This window comes from Mustela nigripes, chromosome 7 (genome assembly GCF_022355385.1).
Source record: "Mustela nigripes isolate SB6536 chromosome 7, MUSNIG.SB6536, whole genome shotgun sequence".
NCBI lineage: Eukaryota > Metazoa > Chordata > Mammalia > Carnivora > Mustelidae > Mustela > Mustela nigripes.
This window is the reverse complement of record NC_081563.1, coordinates 156371-172501: the sequence shown is the minus strand read 5'-3', so window position 1 is coordinate 172501 and position 16131 is coordinate 156371. Positions and strand designations below refer to the sequence as shown.

At 51.1% G+C, this 16131-nt stretch overlaps 1 protein-coding gene across 3 annotated transcripts; it reads right to left on the bottom strand.

The window, feature by feature from the left end:
- Positions 1-55: 55 nt before the first annotated feature.
- On the bottom strand, positions 56-15975 carry ACP1 (acid phosphatase 1). Of its 3 annotated transcripts, none has more exons than XM_059405053.1 (6): positions 15858-15975; positions 10145-10218; positions 9783-9896; positions 3177-3238; positions 1090-1195; positions 56-947 (listed from the first exon to the last, which is right to left on the bottom strand). In XM_059405053.1, the coding sequence occupies exons 1-6, from the start codon at positions 15898-15900 to the stop codon at positions 870-872; spliced, it is 477 nt and encodes a 158-aa protein (XP_059261036.1). In that variant the 5' UTR covers positions 15901-15975; the 3' UTR covers positions 56-869. The 3 variants fall into 3 exon arrangements, with proteins under 3 accessions (XP_059261036.1, XP_059261035.1, XP_059261037.1); XM_059405052.1 differs by lacking the exon at positions 9783-9896 and adding an exon at positions 9944-10057 and having other exon boundaries at positions 15858-15964; XM_059405054.1 differs by lacking the exons at positions 56-947; positions 1090-1195 and having other exon boundaries at positions 9783-10057; positions 15858-15966.
- Between the last annotated feature and the right edge of the window lie 156 nt (positions 15976-16131).

Here is a 16131-nt window from a genome sequence, read left to right as displayed (position 1 = left end):
CCACTGTTTTCCAATTCTTCTTCACATATCAATAAGAAAGCAAGCAGACACCATACTTCGTAGTTGTATTTTTATAATATCCCCAGTTTATTTTTTCTGCCACAGTCTTTTCTGCCATATGGCCATATGAGTTTTAGATCAGTTATCTCAAAGTGCACAGAGATCACCTATTTGTCTGGACGCACTGATGAGAGAACACTTCCTGTCTCGATATTTAAGCATCCCAACATAAACTTTTCCCAACCTTTTAACTGTTTTTTCCCACTAAGCTAATCTCTATTTGGCATTTGAGTTCCACAGGCTTGAAAAGCAGACACGTTCCTCAAACTGACAGGAAGACCGACCAGCATACAGCTTCCTTCTTTCTGGCTGTACACTTCGAGGGGCAAAACGTCCGAATGCACTCAAGCTGGCGTCCTGATGAGCCGGACCGCGGGCAGGAAAGCTGCGCACCACCGCATGTAACCAGCGCACCGTGCGCACCGGCGAGTCTCGGCTGCGGGGCCGGCCGGTGCAGACAGCGGAGGCCACGGCCCCCATCGGTCGCGCACAACCTCAGGGAAGAGGTGGGGCTCGTGCGCCAGAGGGACGTGGGGTGTCCTCATGCCCTGGTGCCTGTGCTATTCTGTTTGCTCCACCGTTTCTGAAACTGGGACAAAGTGGGAGGCTCAACGGGTCTGAGAACACTTCACGTACCCCATACACCGTCTGCATGAAACATTTTTATTTATTTGTCTGTCAAACACAGTAACTGATTTCCATCTACAATGACTTAAGGTAAGCAACTGAGGGTCGAGTGGAGGAGGCATGCGGCCTTCCAGGAGCGCCTGCGGGGCCCAGCGGGGCAGGAGGGAAGCGCGGGCGGGGCCTTAGCGGGCCTTCTCCAGGAAGGCCTTGCAGCACCTCACACACTGCTGGTAGACAGTCTCAAAGTCGGACTCATTCCCCTAAAAGCACAGGGAAGAAGAAAGAACAAAACCCACATAAGCCCACGCCCCGAGGAGAACTGGATCTGTCGCTGCGGGACACACAGCAAGTCCCCACACTGCCGCTCGCATCGTGCCGGACCGGAGGGAGAGGCGTACTTACATAATAGGGGTCTTCGATAATGAGTTGGTTTTGTGGATCATAGCTCCCAAGTAGCTCAATTTTAGCTTTGCAGTTTTTAATTTGATTACTTTTTCTATTCAAGTCTCTGTAAAATTGAAACATGAACTTAGTTTTCTGATCGATGGTTTCAGGTTAAACAGGGACATCTGCTAGGGTTTTATGAAACAGCCGTATCAGAATCCGGCAAGAGTGACCTGATTTACAAAGGAAACCAAACCCCTGTGGACCTGCGTGACCCTCGCACCACAGGTTTCCGAGACCAGCGAGAGGGTCTGTAATGGTGGCATGTTCTCATGCTTTTACCCAAAACACGCATCCCTCAGTCAGAGCAGAACTCTCTACCCTCTGCGAAGTGTACACGGAGACGATGACATCACAAAGCTCCTCTTCCAGACATTAGACAGGCGGCAGCACGGGACTCCGAGAGCCACGTGCAGTGAGGCCCGGAGGGCTGCCCATCCCGTCCCCAGGCGTCCTGACACTGCATTTGGCGCCAGCCTCCCTGTGCCACGGCCGAGCGAGCTGCGGGCACAGCTCCTGCCCGCCACCCCTTCCCCCGCACGCGCTCAGCCGTGAGGAGAGCGCCAAACTCCTGGGCGGCCAAACCTCTGCGGAGCACCTCGGACACAGCAGACACTGCTGGTGCACGGGGAAGGCTGGCCAGGCCTCCGAGCTCCTGGACGCATCCCCCCGCCACCGGGGCAGACATGTGGACTCCAGCCGCTCTGCATGGAGACCCTGCTCGGGACGCCCTCCCACCCTGGAGACCCGGCTAAGAGAGGCCCCTGCTGACAATCCCCGCCTGTGAGAAAAGTGAGGATGAGGCAAACCAACAACTGAGAAACAAGAACAGAAATATAATAAATAAATAGAGAAAATGCATGTATTCGGTGACGTTCCTGATTCATAAAAGCAGAAGTGGAGCTAAACACGCCTACAAAGGCAGTTAAAAGCAGAAACAGTTTCTATTCATAAAACGCGTGGAGTCCTGTGAACTAGCACTGGTTCAGCGAGATCCCTGCAGTCACACCGGGGCACGTCCCGGGCCTCCTCTGCGCCGGCAGCGCGCGACCAGCCAGCGGGCAGGCAGCCGTCCTGCTTCCCCGCACGGCAGACCACACACGGCCGTGTGACAAAGGCACGCAGGGCCCCGGCCTTCCAACCGGAACCACTTCATACGATCTCTCGGGTCTCACCCGCAACAGCCCGACACCTGCCGCACACACCGCGTTCGCTGGCTCCTGGCACGACCACATGGTCTCACACCGTCAGGCAATTCTGGGCTAACGCGAGGAGACCACGCCAGCCTGCACACGTCAAGGGTGGGCAGAACAACAATTCCTCATCTGTGGGTCCCCACGTCTGCACTGTGCCAGGACACAAAGCTCACTCAAGAAATGCCACCAAGTTCCTTGTCACCCAAATGCACGTCCCCACGCAAGGTGACAGTGAGATGCACAGCAGGCTCTGCCTCACAAAGCCGAGGCTAAAATTCTGCCACACCAATCTGCTCCACGTGTAACGTGACCTCTCGTGCCTCTCTGATAAGATGCGGAACAAGGGTTAAGTGCTTTGGTGTGCAGAGCACCTAATACAGGCCAGGGCGCAGTCAGCCCGTCGCCGAAGAGTCGGGCCTGTTCGGGTCTGTTTTGTGTCCATGAAGGCGAGCGACAATCCGGAGCGCCAAAAGCTTCCCTTTTCGCCCATCCTCCTCTTGGGGGCTGGGGCAGCAGTACCAGGATCCCACGGGAGACAACAGAACACCACAGGCCCAGGAATCACGGCGTCGCTCTCCTGTACAACCAACCCCAGCTTCCATGAAGCTGCTCACAGCCCGGCCGGTCCCCGGGCCGCACCGGCTCACCGGGCTCCCCCTCCCCTGAAAGCGTGTCTACTGCTGGGAGACAGTGCTCAGCGCCTCGCTGGTTTCTTACTACTCGAAACACAGAATTCTGTATGTTGTGACCATCACTGCTTTTAAAACTCCAAGATAATAAAAAAGTCATTTCGACAACAAACAACTGGCCTACTACTGAACTGGAAGTACCCTTTAAAAATGTGATTACCTCAGATTGCTTTCATCCATACACAGTATATAATCGAATGTGGCAAAGTCTTCCTTGGTAACCTAAAATTAAATAGAAGTAAAAAACACAGAGTTTATAACAACCAAACCTAGAGGATCCAAAGCAGTAAACAAAAAATTTGCTATATTTGAACCTGTTAACTGACTTAAGTTAAATAATTAACGGCATTTTAAAGTTAAAATAGAGTTAACCTATTTTGTGACACTGTACTGCAAAGAACTTTAATTAAGTTCCTTGGAATAACCCTAACAGCATACTATGTAAACACCAAGTTTATAATCCCCTGCAATTTCTTAGTAACAAAGTTTGATTCACTTAACATACTAAACTGTCCCACGTTTAACCCCCTCACTGTTCTACCCCGTTTTTCATTCTGCAAGAAGGGAACACCCTAGCCCCAGTGACAAACACCCAAAGAGCCAGGTGACCGTCCCTGGGGGCCTCCCCCCAGCACAGGGCAGGCAACGCCGGCACGGCCGTGTGAAGAGCCCGGGGGAGACGGGAAACAAAAATGTGACCAGGGTGTCCCCAGGAGTCCCCGGGAAGGGGAGGCAAGGCCTGGACGCGTGCTCCTTCCCTCCCCTGAGCACGCACAGTCTCAACACGACACGGAAGGGAAGGCCACTCAGTATTTTTACTGATTGGGTCAATTTGTTGACGTCACAGTTCATCAACATAAACCCACTAAAATGTTAAGTACGGAAATTACTTGATGATTTCTGCCTTCATAAACACTGGCAGAATCAGAAAGAAAGGAACGCAGACACGCCACATAATGGACGTAGAAATAATTTCTAACAATGTAATTTTCAGTAATAACCTTCCCCACTTAAAAAATCATCTAAAATACAGGAGTGCTAGGAAACTACAAAGAAGATATTGAAACTTTTTTTTTTTTTTAAAGATTTTATTTATTTGTCTGACAGAGAGAGACGCAGCTAAAGAAGGAACACAAGCAGAAGGCCTGGGTGGCTCAGTGGGTTAAGCCTCTGCCTTCAGCTCAGGTCACCATCCCAGGGTCCTGGGATCAAGCCCCGCATCGGGCTCTCTGCTCGGCGGGGAGCCTGTTTCCCTTCCTCTCTCTCTGTCTGCTGCTCTGCCTACTTGTGATCTCTCTCTCTGTCAAATAAATAATAATTTAAAAATAAATTAAATATATAAAGAAAGAAGGAATAAAGAAGGAACACAAGCAGGGCGAGTGGAAGAGAGGGAAGCAGGCTTCCTGTCGAGCAGAGAGCCTGATGCGGGGCTGGATCCCGGGACCCGGAGATCATCACCTGAGCTGACGGCTCAGGCTTAACAGCTGAGCCCCCCAAGCGCCCCAGAACCCTTTTTCTTAAAATGAGTACTTTAAAAATTTTTTAATTTAACAGAGTACTGATACTATTTGTAATGATCAGTATAGCAAACGAATAATAACTATACTCATTGTTCTGTTAAAAATTTAACTGTGGCTCTTAACATACACTTGCAGGAGTTCTTAGTGAAGCACGTCCAAGTGCTGAGGACTGTATTTTGTTAACACTCTCAAGGCACTAGCTTATTTCAACATCTATTACAATACTATAAGCTATTTCCCCAGTTTATGAGAAACATGCTAGGATTAACACTGTTTTTAATTTTAGAATTACTGCAATTACGGATCAAAAGACAGCCTTAGAACTGATAGCTACCTATAAAAACCATACATGATCTTTAGATATTAAAATGATTGAGAGGGGCACCTGGGAGGCTCAGTGGGTCAAAGCCTCTGCCTTCGGCTCAGGTCATGATCCCAGAGTCCTGGGATCGAGCCCCGCATCGGGCTGTCAGCTCGGCGGGGAGCCTGCTTCCTCCTCTTTCTGCCTGCCTCTGCCTACGTGTGATCTCTCTCTGTCAAATAGATAAATAAAATCTTTAAAAAATATATTTAAAAAAAAAGGTTACTTGCAATACAGAGTAGGAAAAGAAAAATAGCTGTAAACTTTTATTACTCTGTTCCAGTCCACTGGTCAGCCTGACATTTTGAATGGATCCTTTACTCACGAATAATTTTGACCTCCTGGATACTTGGAGAATTTGAGGGCAGTGATTCTCAAAGTGGGGGCAGTTGGCAATGTCTGGAGACATCTCTGGTTGCTATGCTGGGGAGCAAAGGGGTGCTCCGCACCCAGCGGGAAGAGACAAGGGATGCTGCCAAACACTGCCCAGGGCCCAGGACAGCCCCACAACAGAGCACCACCAGACGCAGGGCTAGCGGTGCCGAGGCCAAGCGCCTGCTCCAGAAGCCCGGGCACAGGGCCGCTGCTGGAAAAGAGAAGCTCCAGGGACCAGGTAGCAACCCCAAAGGCCGGAGAAGCAGGACATAAAGGCTGGTAGGACAGAGAGCCCGGCACTCACAAGCTTTCTTCTCAAACCGTCTGCCAAGTTTGGGAACTACTCAGGGCAAAACGAAGAGGCCACGGGAGGCTGCAGCAAGCCCGTGAGGGAGGAGGAGCCCTGCCGGCGGCTCACGGGCTGCGGGGGATCCCCATGCAGGGGTCCTGGAAGACCCCGCCCAGGAGGGGGAACGGTCCAGCGCCACGGACACCCCCGAGCCAGGACCAGCAGGCGGAAAGGAGGGAAAATGGAGAAGACAGCATCAGAGGTTTATGTCCAGACTACAGCGAAGTTGATCTCTGAAGAGAGCGCGAAGGAAAATACAAAAAGAAAACAACACAGACTTTTCCAAAACCGATGGAAACTATCCGGGTGCAAATTCAGGATGCATACTTGGGCTTCCCACAGTAAAACTGCTGGGAAAAGACAAGAAAAAGAATCCAAAAGAAAAGTGTAAAAACAGCAGAGAAAGTAAGGGCAATTTCAAGGAACAGCAGCAACTGATTCAATGACCCCTGCACAGCCATTAAAGCAGAAATACTGTCAGCGATCAACCAACTTCTTAAGAGAACAGAGAAAGAGGGAAATTTCTGACTGGTTTAATGAGGCCAACGCCCGACAGGTGCGACACCGGGTGTGCGTCCAGCAGAGCTGCACACAGGTGTACCCGCCACGGCTCTCAGCCCAAACAAGCAGCAGCCCAGTGTCCACCGGGTGAGGCACGGTGCGCCCGCGGCGGCCGGACTGGAGCAAGGTACTGAGAGCGGCTTCAGAGCAGGAGCTCCAAGACAGGCCACGGAGACTCTCAGAGAAAAACCAACAGAAAGAGTCACACACAAGGATTCCAAGGCCACACACTAAAAAGGCAGAAAGAATGTGAGTAGTGACCTCTGGAGAGGAGGGAGCGTGACTGGTCCCAAGACCCCACTGATGACACGTGCAGGTGTCAAAGGTTTGTGGACAAGAAGGACAGGGTAACACAGTGAACGTCTCCACAGAACTAACTGGCTGCAATCAGACACCCAAAACCCCTGATGCACCCTAAACATATTTTGTTTATCAAACCCAGGCTCAAGTAGTATTAGGAAAATTAAAATTAGGAAATTTTAAGAAATGTAACAGAATAGTTCCCTTATAAATTCTGACAACTGCTAAAGAGAAAGCCTGCATGGCCCCCTGGGGGGGCTCGGTTAGTTAAGTGTCTGCCTTCAGCTCAGGTCATGCATGATCTCAGGGTCCTGGGATCGAGCCCCACATGGGGGGCTGGGGGGGGGGGTCCCTGCTCAGTGGGGAGCCTGCTTCCTCCTCTCTCTCTGCCTACCTGTGTGTGATCTCTCTGTTAAATAAATAAAATCTTTTAAGAAAATATGATACTAATTTACAAAACATACTACCAGTTTTTTTTTCTTTTTAAGATTTTATTTATTTATTTGACAGAGAGAGAGATCACAAGTCGGCAGAGGCAGGCAAAGAGACAGAGAGCGAAGAACGCTTCTGGCGAGCAGACAGCCCGATGCGGGGCTCGATCCCACCTGAGATCATGACCTGAGCTGAAGGCAGAGGCTTAACCCACTGAGCCACCCAGGCACCCCACCTTACCAGTGTTTTGAAAAGAAAAAAAAAAAAAAGAACAAGAAATTTTTCGTAAAAGGAACAGGGAAAAAGAAACAGATTGTGTGGGAATATTCTAAAACCAACAACTACAACTGATCTCTAAAAATGAGAAGTTTCTAGCTAAAGACATGTGTATTTAAAATATTTCATTTTTGCCCAAATTATGTACTTCTGTACAAAAAACAATCTGATCCTAAAAACAGAAAACATGGAGGTGTAACTGAAATCTGAAATCATGAACTCCTGAGAATGAGTTCGCGTTCTCTAAGACAGAGGAAGTAGAAACGGACAAGGTGTGCAGCTCCTGGAGACGAGGACACGTGACCTACAAAATGTGCATTATTCTGTCCAATGAAGATTCGATGCTGGAACAGGTCTGGCCTCAAGGCAGCTAACTTAGTGAACATACAGTCATCTGACAGCCAGAAATGAGAAGTTCACAGATTCCAGAGTAAATTTATCTAAGCCAAAATAGCATGCGTCACTAGCTTCTGAGACATTGTTAACGCATCAGAAGTGTTTCGGTGGCACTTTTGTGAACTTCCTGGCTCACAACTATATATGTTTTTATTAAAACAATCAAATAAGCCTATGGTCAAATCCCAGTTTTATGCCTCTGAAGCTGGGTGACGTTTGATAATTTATACCTTTTCCCTCCAGAACTGTTCCTCCATGTGCAGAACAGGGTCACCAACGACTCCCTTCCCTAGCAAGGCAATGGAGGACAGACGGAGACGATCAGAAACAGAAGCTCAACGCTCAGCGGCAGAGCAGTGGGAGACCTCGGTGAAGGTAACGGAGGTAACGACGGCCTGTCTCTGTCCCTCCTCCACAAAGTTCTCGTGCGAACACTAAAACTACACTGTAGCTCGCACGCCGCCAGCCGTACCTCCGACCAGGTACAAATCTGACAACTGACTTCCAAGGCAGCCGGCGGCGTCTCCGCGTAAAGGCCTCTCATCCCTGGACACAGCCTGTTGCTTCTGATACCGACCCGCAGCCTTGCTTGGTCCTCAGACCCGCATATTTTGTGAGGCTGGACACAAAAGAAGTTAAAAGACTCTAACTTCTAACTAACTCTTTTCAAATGTTTCTGGAAGATTTATTTGAGAGAGTGAGCAAGTGAGAGAAGAGGCAGAGGGCGAGCCTGCTCAGTGGAGAGTCTGACATGGGGCTCGAACTCATGGCCTTAAGATCACGACCTGAGCTGCAGTCAAGAGCTGGACGCTTCACTGGGCTACCGGGCGCCCCGGCCGGGATTTGTAAACATCCAGCTGAGTATCCACAAAGTCGTGAGAGTGATAAACGTAACCTTCCTCGCATGACGGCCCACGAAGCACCCTGTGTCAGAAATGAAGCCCATCTCTTCAGCAGCCGGTCCCCGCGGTGACGGAAGGGGCCAGCGGCACTAGCGGCACTGGCGGCACGCTCCGAGCAATGGCGCTCTGCGGGCCTGCCCTGAGCTCTGGTGTCCCACGGAGGCTGCGGTGGCACAACCCTCACGCTCCCCGCGGCCGCTGCGTGTGAATCTTGGAACCACGCCGCCCACTGGGCGCCCACCAGATCCAGGTGGCTACTCAGGTAAGTTAACATGTGAACTTCAGTCCCTCCGCCCCACGGGCCGCACTGCGAGTACAGTGGAGCCACTAGTGGCTTCCACACTGAACGGAGCAGACCCAGTACACCTGCCTCATCCCACAATGTTCCTCTGCACAACACGTCAGAATCCCACAGCCCAGAAGTCCCACTGCCGGCCTGCAGGACGTGCATCGCTAGTGGGACCAGGATACCCTGGGCTCCTACGTCACCTGACAGTTGAGACACACTTATTCTAGCAACAAACTTGCACCATAAGCAGACTAGTTACCAGGGCTTAAATGTTTCAGTCACAGACAGAAATGAAAAAAGAAGACTGTAACTCAGATCTCTAGGTCCTAGGCAGGGCTCTCACCAGGATCACTCATGTGACTATAAACGCATTTTAGCCTTTCTCTTTCCACCCTCTTGGGGCCTAGGGAGGCCTGCCAGGAGCCGCACTCCTAAAACGCCGAGTGTGTCTGGAAGGCTGTGGTCCGAGGCCATTTTTGCTGGCGGTAAGTGGGGTCTCCAAAACTAGAGGGAGCACACAACTCTTCTTAAAAACGGAAGGTGTTTATGCTCAAGATGAAACTGAATTCTAGACGGCAAGAGATGTGCTTCTGTGCACAAGGCAAACAACAGCACAGTGACTCCGGGCAGCAAGCCAAACAAAGCCACAGTAATCGGGGAAAAGTGACCGGAGCTCAAGGAAACAGTGGCTCCCATCAAACTGGCCCAGAATCCGTGTGAGGCTGAACCCCCAAGGATTTAAGCTTAATGAAAAGAAAATAAACAAAGGTGTCGATTTGTTCTCTTGTATTGTTTAAAAAATAAATAGATAAAATAAAAATAAGTCAATTCCCAGATCATGCCCACCTTTCAGAACTGTGAAACCAGCAATGAAACAAAATGGGGAACCCGTGGCTACGTCAACGGACCCAGAATAAACACTCGTTAGCCTGTCAGTGTAGTTAAGCTCACGAGTTCTCAAATTAGGGGACTCCAGGATTAGAAAGTAAATGAGATCTCTTCTACCTGTCTTGCCTTATGGGCCGTGTTAATGCCATGATTTCTGAGGCAGCTCAGAGTTCTTGGATCTGGTGACCGGCCCGCGTTCCAGTCAGAAACAGCGCCGCTGTCAATGACCCACTGCAACACAGAACACACACGGGTAGCTTCAAGTTCCCGCACGGTACCTGCCGGGCAGTGTGACTCATGGGGATGCCATGCTTCTTCATGCAACTCTGCCCTCGGTAATCGGGAGGGTTTCCTATTTCGTACGTGGACGTCGCTGCACTGTCTATCCTCCACTGCAGGAGAAAAGAAGAATTTTTTTCGCGATTTCCTGCCACAAAGGCAGTCGGCTTGGCCTCTTTAATATGGAGAATGGTACTTACATGATCTGAAAGCTTTTGGTCAGTGACAAGTTTTCTGAACACTGCTTCCGCAATGGGCGACCGACAGATGTTACCTTGAAAAGAGGGGAAGGCAGAGCGGGTGTCAGGGCTGACGCTAGGGCAGAATCCAGCAACCACGTCACCCACGCGACACACAGCAACTGCACCTCCCTTTGGGGAGCGGGTCAGCTTCCCACCAGTGCGTGCACAGCAGGACCTCCGGAAACCGCTGACCAAACCCCCGCCCCATGACTCGACACCCGCTGCCCATGCGTTCAAAGTACGAAAAACCAAGAGGTAAAAAAATCAATTACAACTGCAATCACTGTTTTTTAGGTTGCTCTCAGTGACCCAGAAGTAACTCATGAAATCAATGAAGTGGGTTGCAATAAGCCTATTTTAAAATGAAATACAACAGGGTTAAAATATGTATTTTCAAGTAAGTTACACGTAACGATTAGTAGTGTTTCATAAAATACACACACACACACACACACACTTCAGGATGCAGTCTGTTGGGTCGTCAGCCGGCTGTATTAAGGGTGCTGCCCTCCAGGTCACCAAGTCTGCCCAGAACTTTCGACATCAGCTACAAGTTCAGGGAATCCCCAGGACCACCCTCACTTCGGAGCAGCAAGCTACGGATCCGTGAGTCCCCACACATTCAATAATTCTCTAGAAGAACATATAAAACTCAGGAAAATGCTAGACTTAGGATTATAGTTTTATCATAACAAAGAGATTCAAAGCAGATAGGGCAGATTCTGGAAGCGTTTTGAACCTGAAGCTCTTTGGTCCTCAGACACATGTCACCCTCGTCATCCAACAGGGACAGTACTCAGGGTACTGTGATCCAGGAGGCTCCCCAGAGCCCCAGTGCCAAGGGTTCACCGAGCTTCCTTAGGTAGGCGTGAGTGAGGGAATTATGGGTCTGCAGCTGAACTAACTCTCCAGCTCCCCTGTCCCCAGCGTGGAGCTCACAGACCCCACCCTGCCTCACCCTCCACACATGAACACGTACAGACCTCCTGGAGTAATAAAACACTCCCATTACCCTAAGGAATCATGCTAAAATCAGAAACAAGTTAATGAGAAAGTTCCTCATCAGAAAAAAAGGGAGACTGGACCTGATCTCTTAGGGAGAGGATTCTGCTGGACATTTAAGTTAAGGGGTTGTAGGAACAAGCGACAAATGTGCGCTGGTGGGTCTGGGTTACAGGAACCGTAACTGGGCCCAGAACGGGCACTCAGAGGGCCGAGTGGGAAAGGAATGTCCAGCATTCGGCAGGACGGCGCAGAAGCCCAGCACCGGGCAAGGTCTACAGAGACCATAAGGTAGGGACACTGCAGGGCCGGAGAGCCTGGAATCACAGGCGGAGACAGCCTACACAGGCCTACACAAATAACGCCAGGAATAGACACGAGCTGAGTTAAGAAGACACGGGTCACTCTTGACTCACGCTCGAATCTTCAGGCTTGTGATACGCATGTGGAGCTGGATCTCCCGATGGGCTGTGAGACCCAACTGACGCGCTGTTACATGAACCCAACACTCACTCTACTGCTCAACTCTTCAGCTTCCACGTTAGTCTTGGGCCTTATAATGTATCTATAAAGGACTTGTCTTCCCCAGAGACTGTGGTTTCCACAGCAGGGAAGTCTATCAACCACTCAACCAGAAATGGACAGGAATTAATCCCAACGTCCTCTGTAAGCTCGTCTGTATTGTCAAGTTTCTTCCTACCACATTCTGAATTTCGGTTTAGTTTTTAAAATAAGTATTATCATCCCCGCTATGTTAATTACTGAAAGGCTCCAACAGATGTGTAACTCTTTTATCTGTCGCCATACACCCTGGGAATACTTTTATCTGCAACCACTCTGTTCAGTTTAAGACAACGGTTATTATTTTAAAACTCCAGAAAAGGGGCGCCTGGGTGGCTCAGGGGGTTAAGCCTCTGCCTTTGGCTCGGGTCATGATCTCAGGGTCCTGGGATCGAGCCCCACATTGGGCTCTCTCCTCGGCGGGGAGCCTGCTTCTCCCTCTCTCTCTGCCTGACTCTGCCTGCTTGTGATTTCTGTCAAAAAAAAAAAAAAAACTTAAAACTTCAGAATAAACACTTAAAATCTCATAAAACTAGTTCCATCCCTTTAAAAATAATTATTAACTGCAAAATAACAGCTTTCCCCACAAAACAAAAACTAGGTTTATTTACTGCCTTAAAGTCAAGGCATATTCATTCAGATAAATATTTTTTCCCAGATAGTTATATTTACAGCAAGATGCATGTTTAAGTAGAGATGGGAAGAAAAATTACTACTATAAAACTTAGAAGTGATACTACTTATGAAATTAGCAGAATCCTCCTTCCTTGTAACTTGATCTCTTGTTTTCAAAAGTTGGTATCACCAAATTAATGCAGTATTTAAAAACAGAGCTCATAGTAAAACACAGTAATCCAGTTTCCACCTTTGGAAAACTTAAAATGTCATCTTCAGATTTCTTTAGAAAAAAGCTCAATCTGTTAAGTCTCAGTTTGTTTCTTCCATATCAGGCAGCCTGATATGTACTCAGTACCTGAGCCTCACAAAGGGAAAAAACGAAATTCTCCAAGGGCTGGGGCTGTGTCTCTTACCCCACAAGGTGCAGCACATCTGAAGCACCGATGAGTACCGGTTAAGGAGTATCGGGTAACCTGGCAGCACTCACGGTTACCACGTCCTACCACACTGGCTGTGGCACAAACACCTGTGCCTTCAACAGGTCAGTGCATCTCTACGGCACAAAACCATGGGACGCTTCCAACGATCTTGCCAAAATGAGGAGAGCAGCTCTTTCCGGCCACTAGCCCTACCAAAGGAAAATATCAGAAACTCCTCTCTACACTTCAGTGTGAAAAGAGCCCAAATAAATGCTTTGAAGGACTATTTTTTTTTTCATTTCAAAAAATACACCATTCTTACTGCTCTCTGTGTCTATAGGGTATCATGAGAACAGCACTCATGGACCCCTCAAACCTGCCCAACATAGGACTATTCAGCACTTCCACCCGTGGTGCCCTCTCGGACCCAGCACACACTCCTCTGCACCCTGGCCTCAACCCTGGGGCCTCACTCCTGCTCAGTCTAATCTCAACATAGCAGCTGAACACGTCTTTCGAAGTGCTCCACCTCTGATCAGTGGCTTCATCCCCCAGTGGTTATCTCCTTCCGAGTAAGCCCAAGCCCTCATGGGGACTCACCAGACATGTCCTCGACGGGCCCTAGAACAGCATCTGAAAACCATGATCCACCTCACCACCTCTGTGTACGGCCCACAGAAGCAAAAATGATTCTTACCTTTCAAACAGTTGTAAAAACTTACAAGTAGAATAATATCTTGTGACATGAGAAAATCCCATGGAATTCAACCTGCAGTGTCCACACATGAAGTCTACCGGGACACAGTCACGCGTTATTGTTTATGTTTTGTCTAGGTCTGCTTTCGCAAAGCACCAAATATTTACTTTCTAGTTCTTTACATAAGGAGCTCACAGACTCCTGCCCCAGCGTGTTCATTTTTACGTAAGGAACGAGCTTCCCTATGCACCTGGAACACTTCTAGTTATGTATTTATGGCAGCATCGACAAAAGTCACTCAAACTACCTTTGAGTTCAGGTACGAAGAAAGATCTCGCTGAAAAAGCTATTGGGTCTCTAGGCCAGGCCATAGCGGTTTCTCTGCCAGTACGAACCGGATCAGCACTCTCATTTCAAAACCGTTCACCCGCTTTCTTCCGAGTCCTGGACACTTTTCCAAAGACCCGAGGCTTGCCTTCTCAACTCTCAAGTCTTTACCCAAATGTCACCTTGTAGGCAAGGCCATCCCTGACCGCTCTACTTACAAGTGCGTTCCACTCCCACTCCCTCCCCTGCTCTACTGTTCAAGACACAACACCAGCTTAGTGAGTAACCAAGGGCTTGGCTGTAGGTGACAGATCGTGAGCTGTGCAGAGGCAGAACTCCTGTTTTGCTCACTACCCATCCCTAGCACTCAGAAGAGTACCTGGTAATACAGCAGTTGCTTAAAAAGAAAAAAAAAACTGTACGGAAGATAAATACACATTATACACGGCACACATCCCTGCTAATAACCACCATGAGCATTATGTCCGCATGACGACAGCACTAAGTAAAATAAGGCAATGACCCCTTCAGACGCACAACATGAACTGAACACCCACTGAACCAATCTGTTGATCCCGTGAGTCAGTCTTCCATGGAGAGCTTAAAAATCAGTGGATGCCCACTACCAAAGTGAAGCGAGGTGGCCCTTTTCCTTTCTCCCCTGACAAAAATTCAATTCTGCAAATACCTACTTGTCGTCACAAATTGTCTTCAAGCTGGAAATGCAGAAAAATAAGCCACAGTTACTGCCCTCAAGAGGGCTAATCCAGGTGTGACCCCAAGAGGCTATCAAGTAACATGAGAAACTGATATAAAGAAAGGTGTCCACAAAGGGTTATAGGTAAACTACTTCCACTCAGACGATCTGGGAAAAGCGAGGAGCATATCCGGCTCTAACCTTACGGAAAGTCTTCCCAAGGAACGCGCAATATGGGTTCCCAGAAACAACCACACGAAGGTGCCTTACGCCCCTGAACCGCGGGGACACAGAAATCACAAGGCACGGGCAGGGAAGGGTAGTGGAGAGGAAGCGGAAACATGGGGCAGACTCGTGTCTCTTCTCCAAGGGGCGAGCCCAGAAAGGAAGGGACACTTGGGTGCTCGGGAAATGCAGCCTCATCAGAAGACATGGAGGAACTGGACAACTGATGACCCAGACCTTCCTCTCTGGGGGACAGGGCGCGGACCCTGAGAAATACAACCCCGCGGCGCCACGCAAAGGAAGAATCCCGAACCCGAAGGGAAAGTGAGTTCTAATTTGGAAGGCGGGCACGCGTCCCGTGACACAGACACTGGAGAACCGGGTCTCCCTGGAGGAGGTCCAGCTCCTCGCCGTCCCGGCCGCCGGAGCTCACGCGGTCTGCAGGCGGGGACCGAGAGAACCAGCCAGCGAGCCGGGGCTGCGATGGGTCTGGGGGCACGCGCCGGCCCCGCGGCCTTGGTCCACTCGAGGAAGGAGAAACAGGGTGCTCGGCGGCAGCAGTGCGAAGGACCCCGGCTTGCGGGGTCGGAGCCGCGGCTGAGGGCGGCGAGGTGAGCGGGCTGCGGTGACCGGGACCCCCGCGGGCTGCGGTGACCGGGACCCCCGCGGGCTGCGGTGACCGGGACCCCCCCGGGCTGCGGTGACGGGGACCCCCGCGGGCTGCGGTGACGGGGACCCCCCCGGGCTGCGGTGACGGGGACCCCCCCGGGCTGCGGTGACGGGGCCCCCCCGGGCTGCGGTGACGGGGACCCCCGCGGGCTGCGGTGACCGGGACCCGCCCGCACAGGACTGCGCCGGGGAGTGGCACCGGCCCGGACGGGGCCGAGCGGGTGAGAGGACCCCCGTCCGCAAACGGGCAGGGGAGGCAGAAGCTCGCCCGGCGCGGGGAGCCGCCGGCAGGGGCGCGGGGCGGGAGAGCCGGGGCGCTCCATCCCAGCCTCCGGTTTCCCCGTCCCAGGCCTCCTCCGATCACCGTCCGTGGCCCAGCGGCGCGGCCCAAGACCCATGGGACGCGGCGCGAGCGTCTGGGGAAGCCGGAGCGGGGCTGGGCCAGCGCGGTCTCACCCAGACACACGAACAGCACCGACTTGGGCACCGGCTCAGCCATCTTCCCGCGCGCACGCCCAGGCGCCCGCGGAGCGCGTCGGCACGTTCCCTGCGCGACGCATGCGCACGTCCAGCGACCCGTCCCGCGCGCCTGCGCAGTACGGCCTCCGCGCTTCCTCGGGGCGCGCGTCCGGGCCTTGCGCCTGCGCAGTACTGAGACTGGGGGGACCGAGGTCCTCAGGAGGACCCAAGGCGCGCCCCGGGAAAAGGGGCGGTGTAGGGGCGGGGCAAA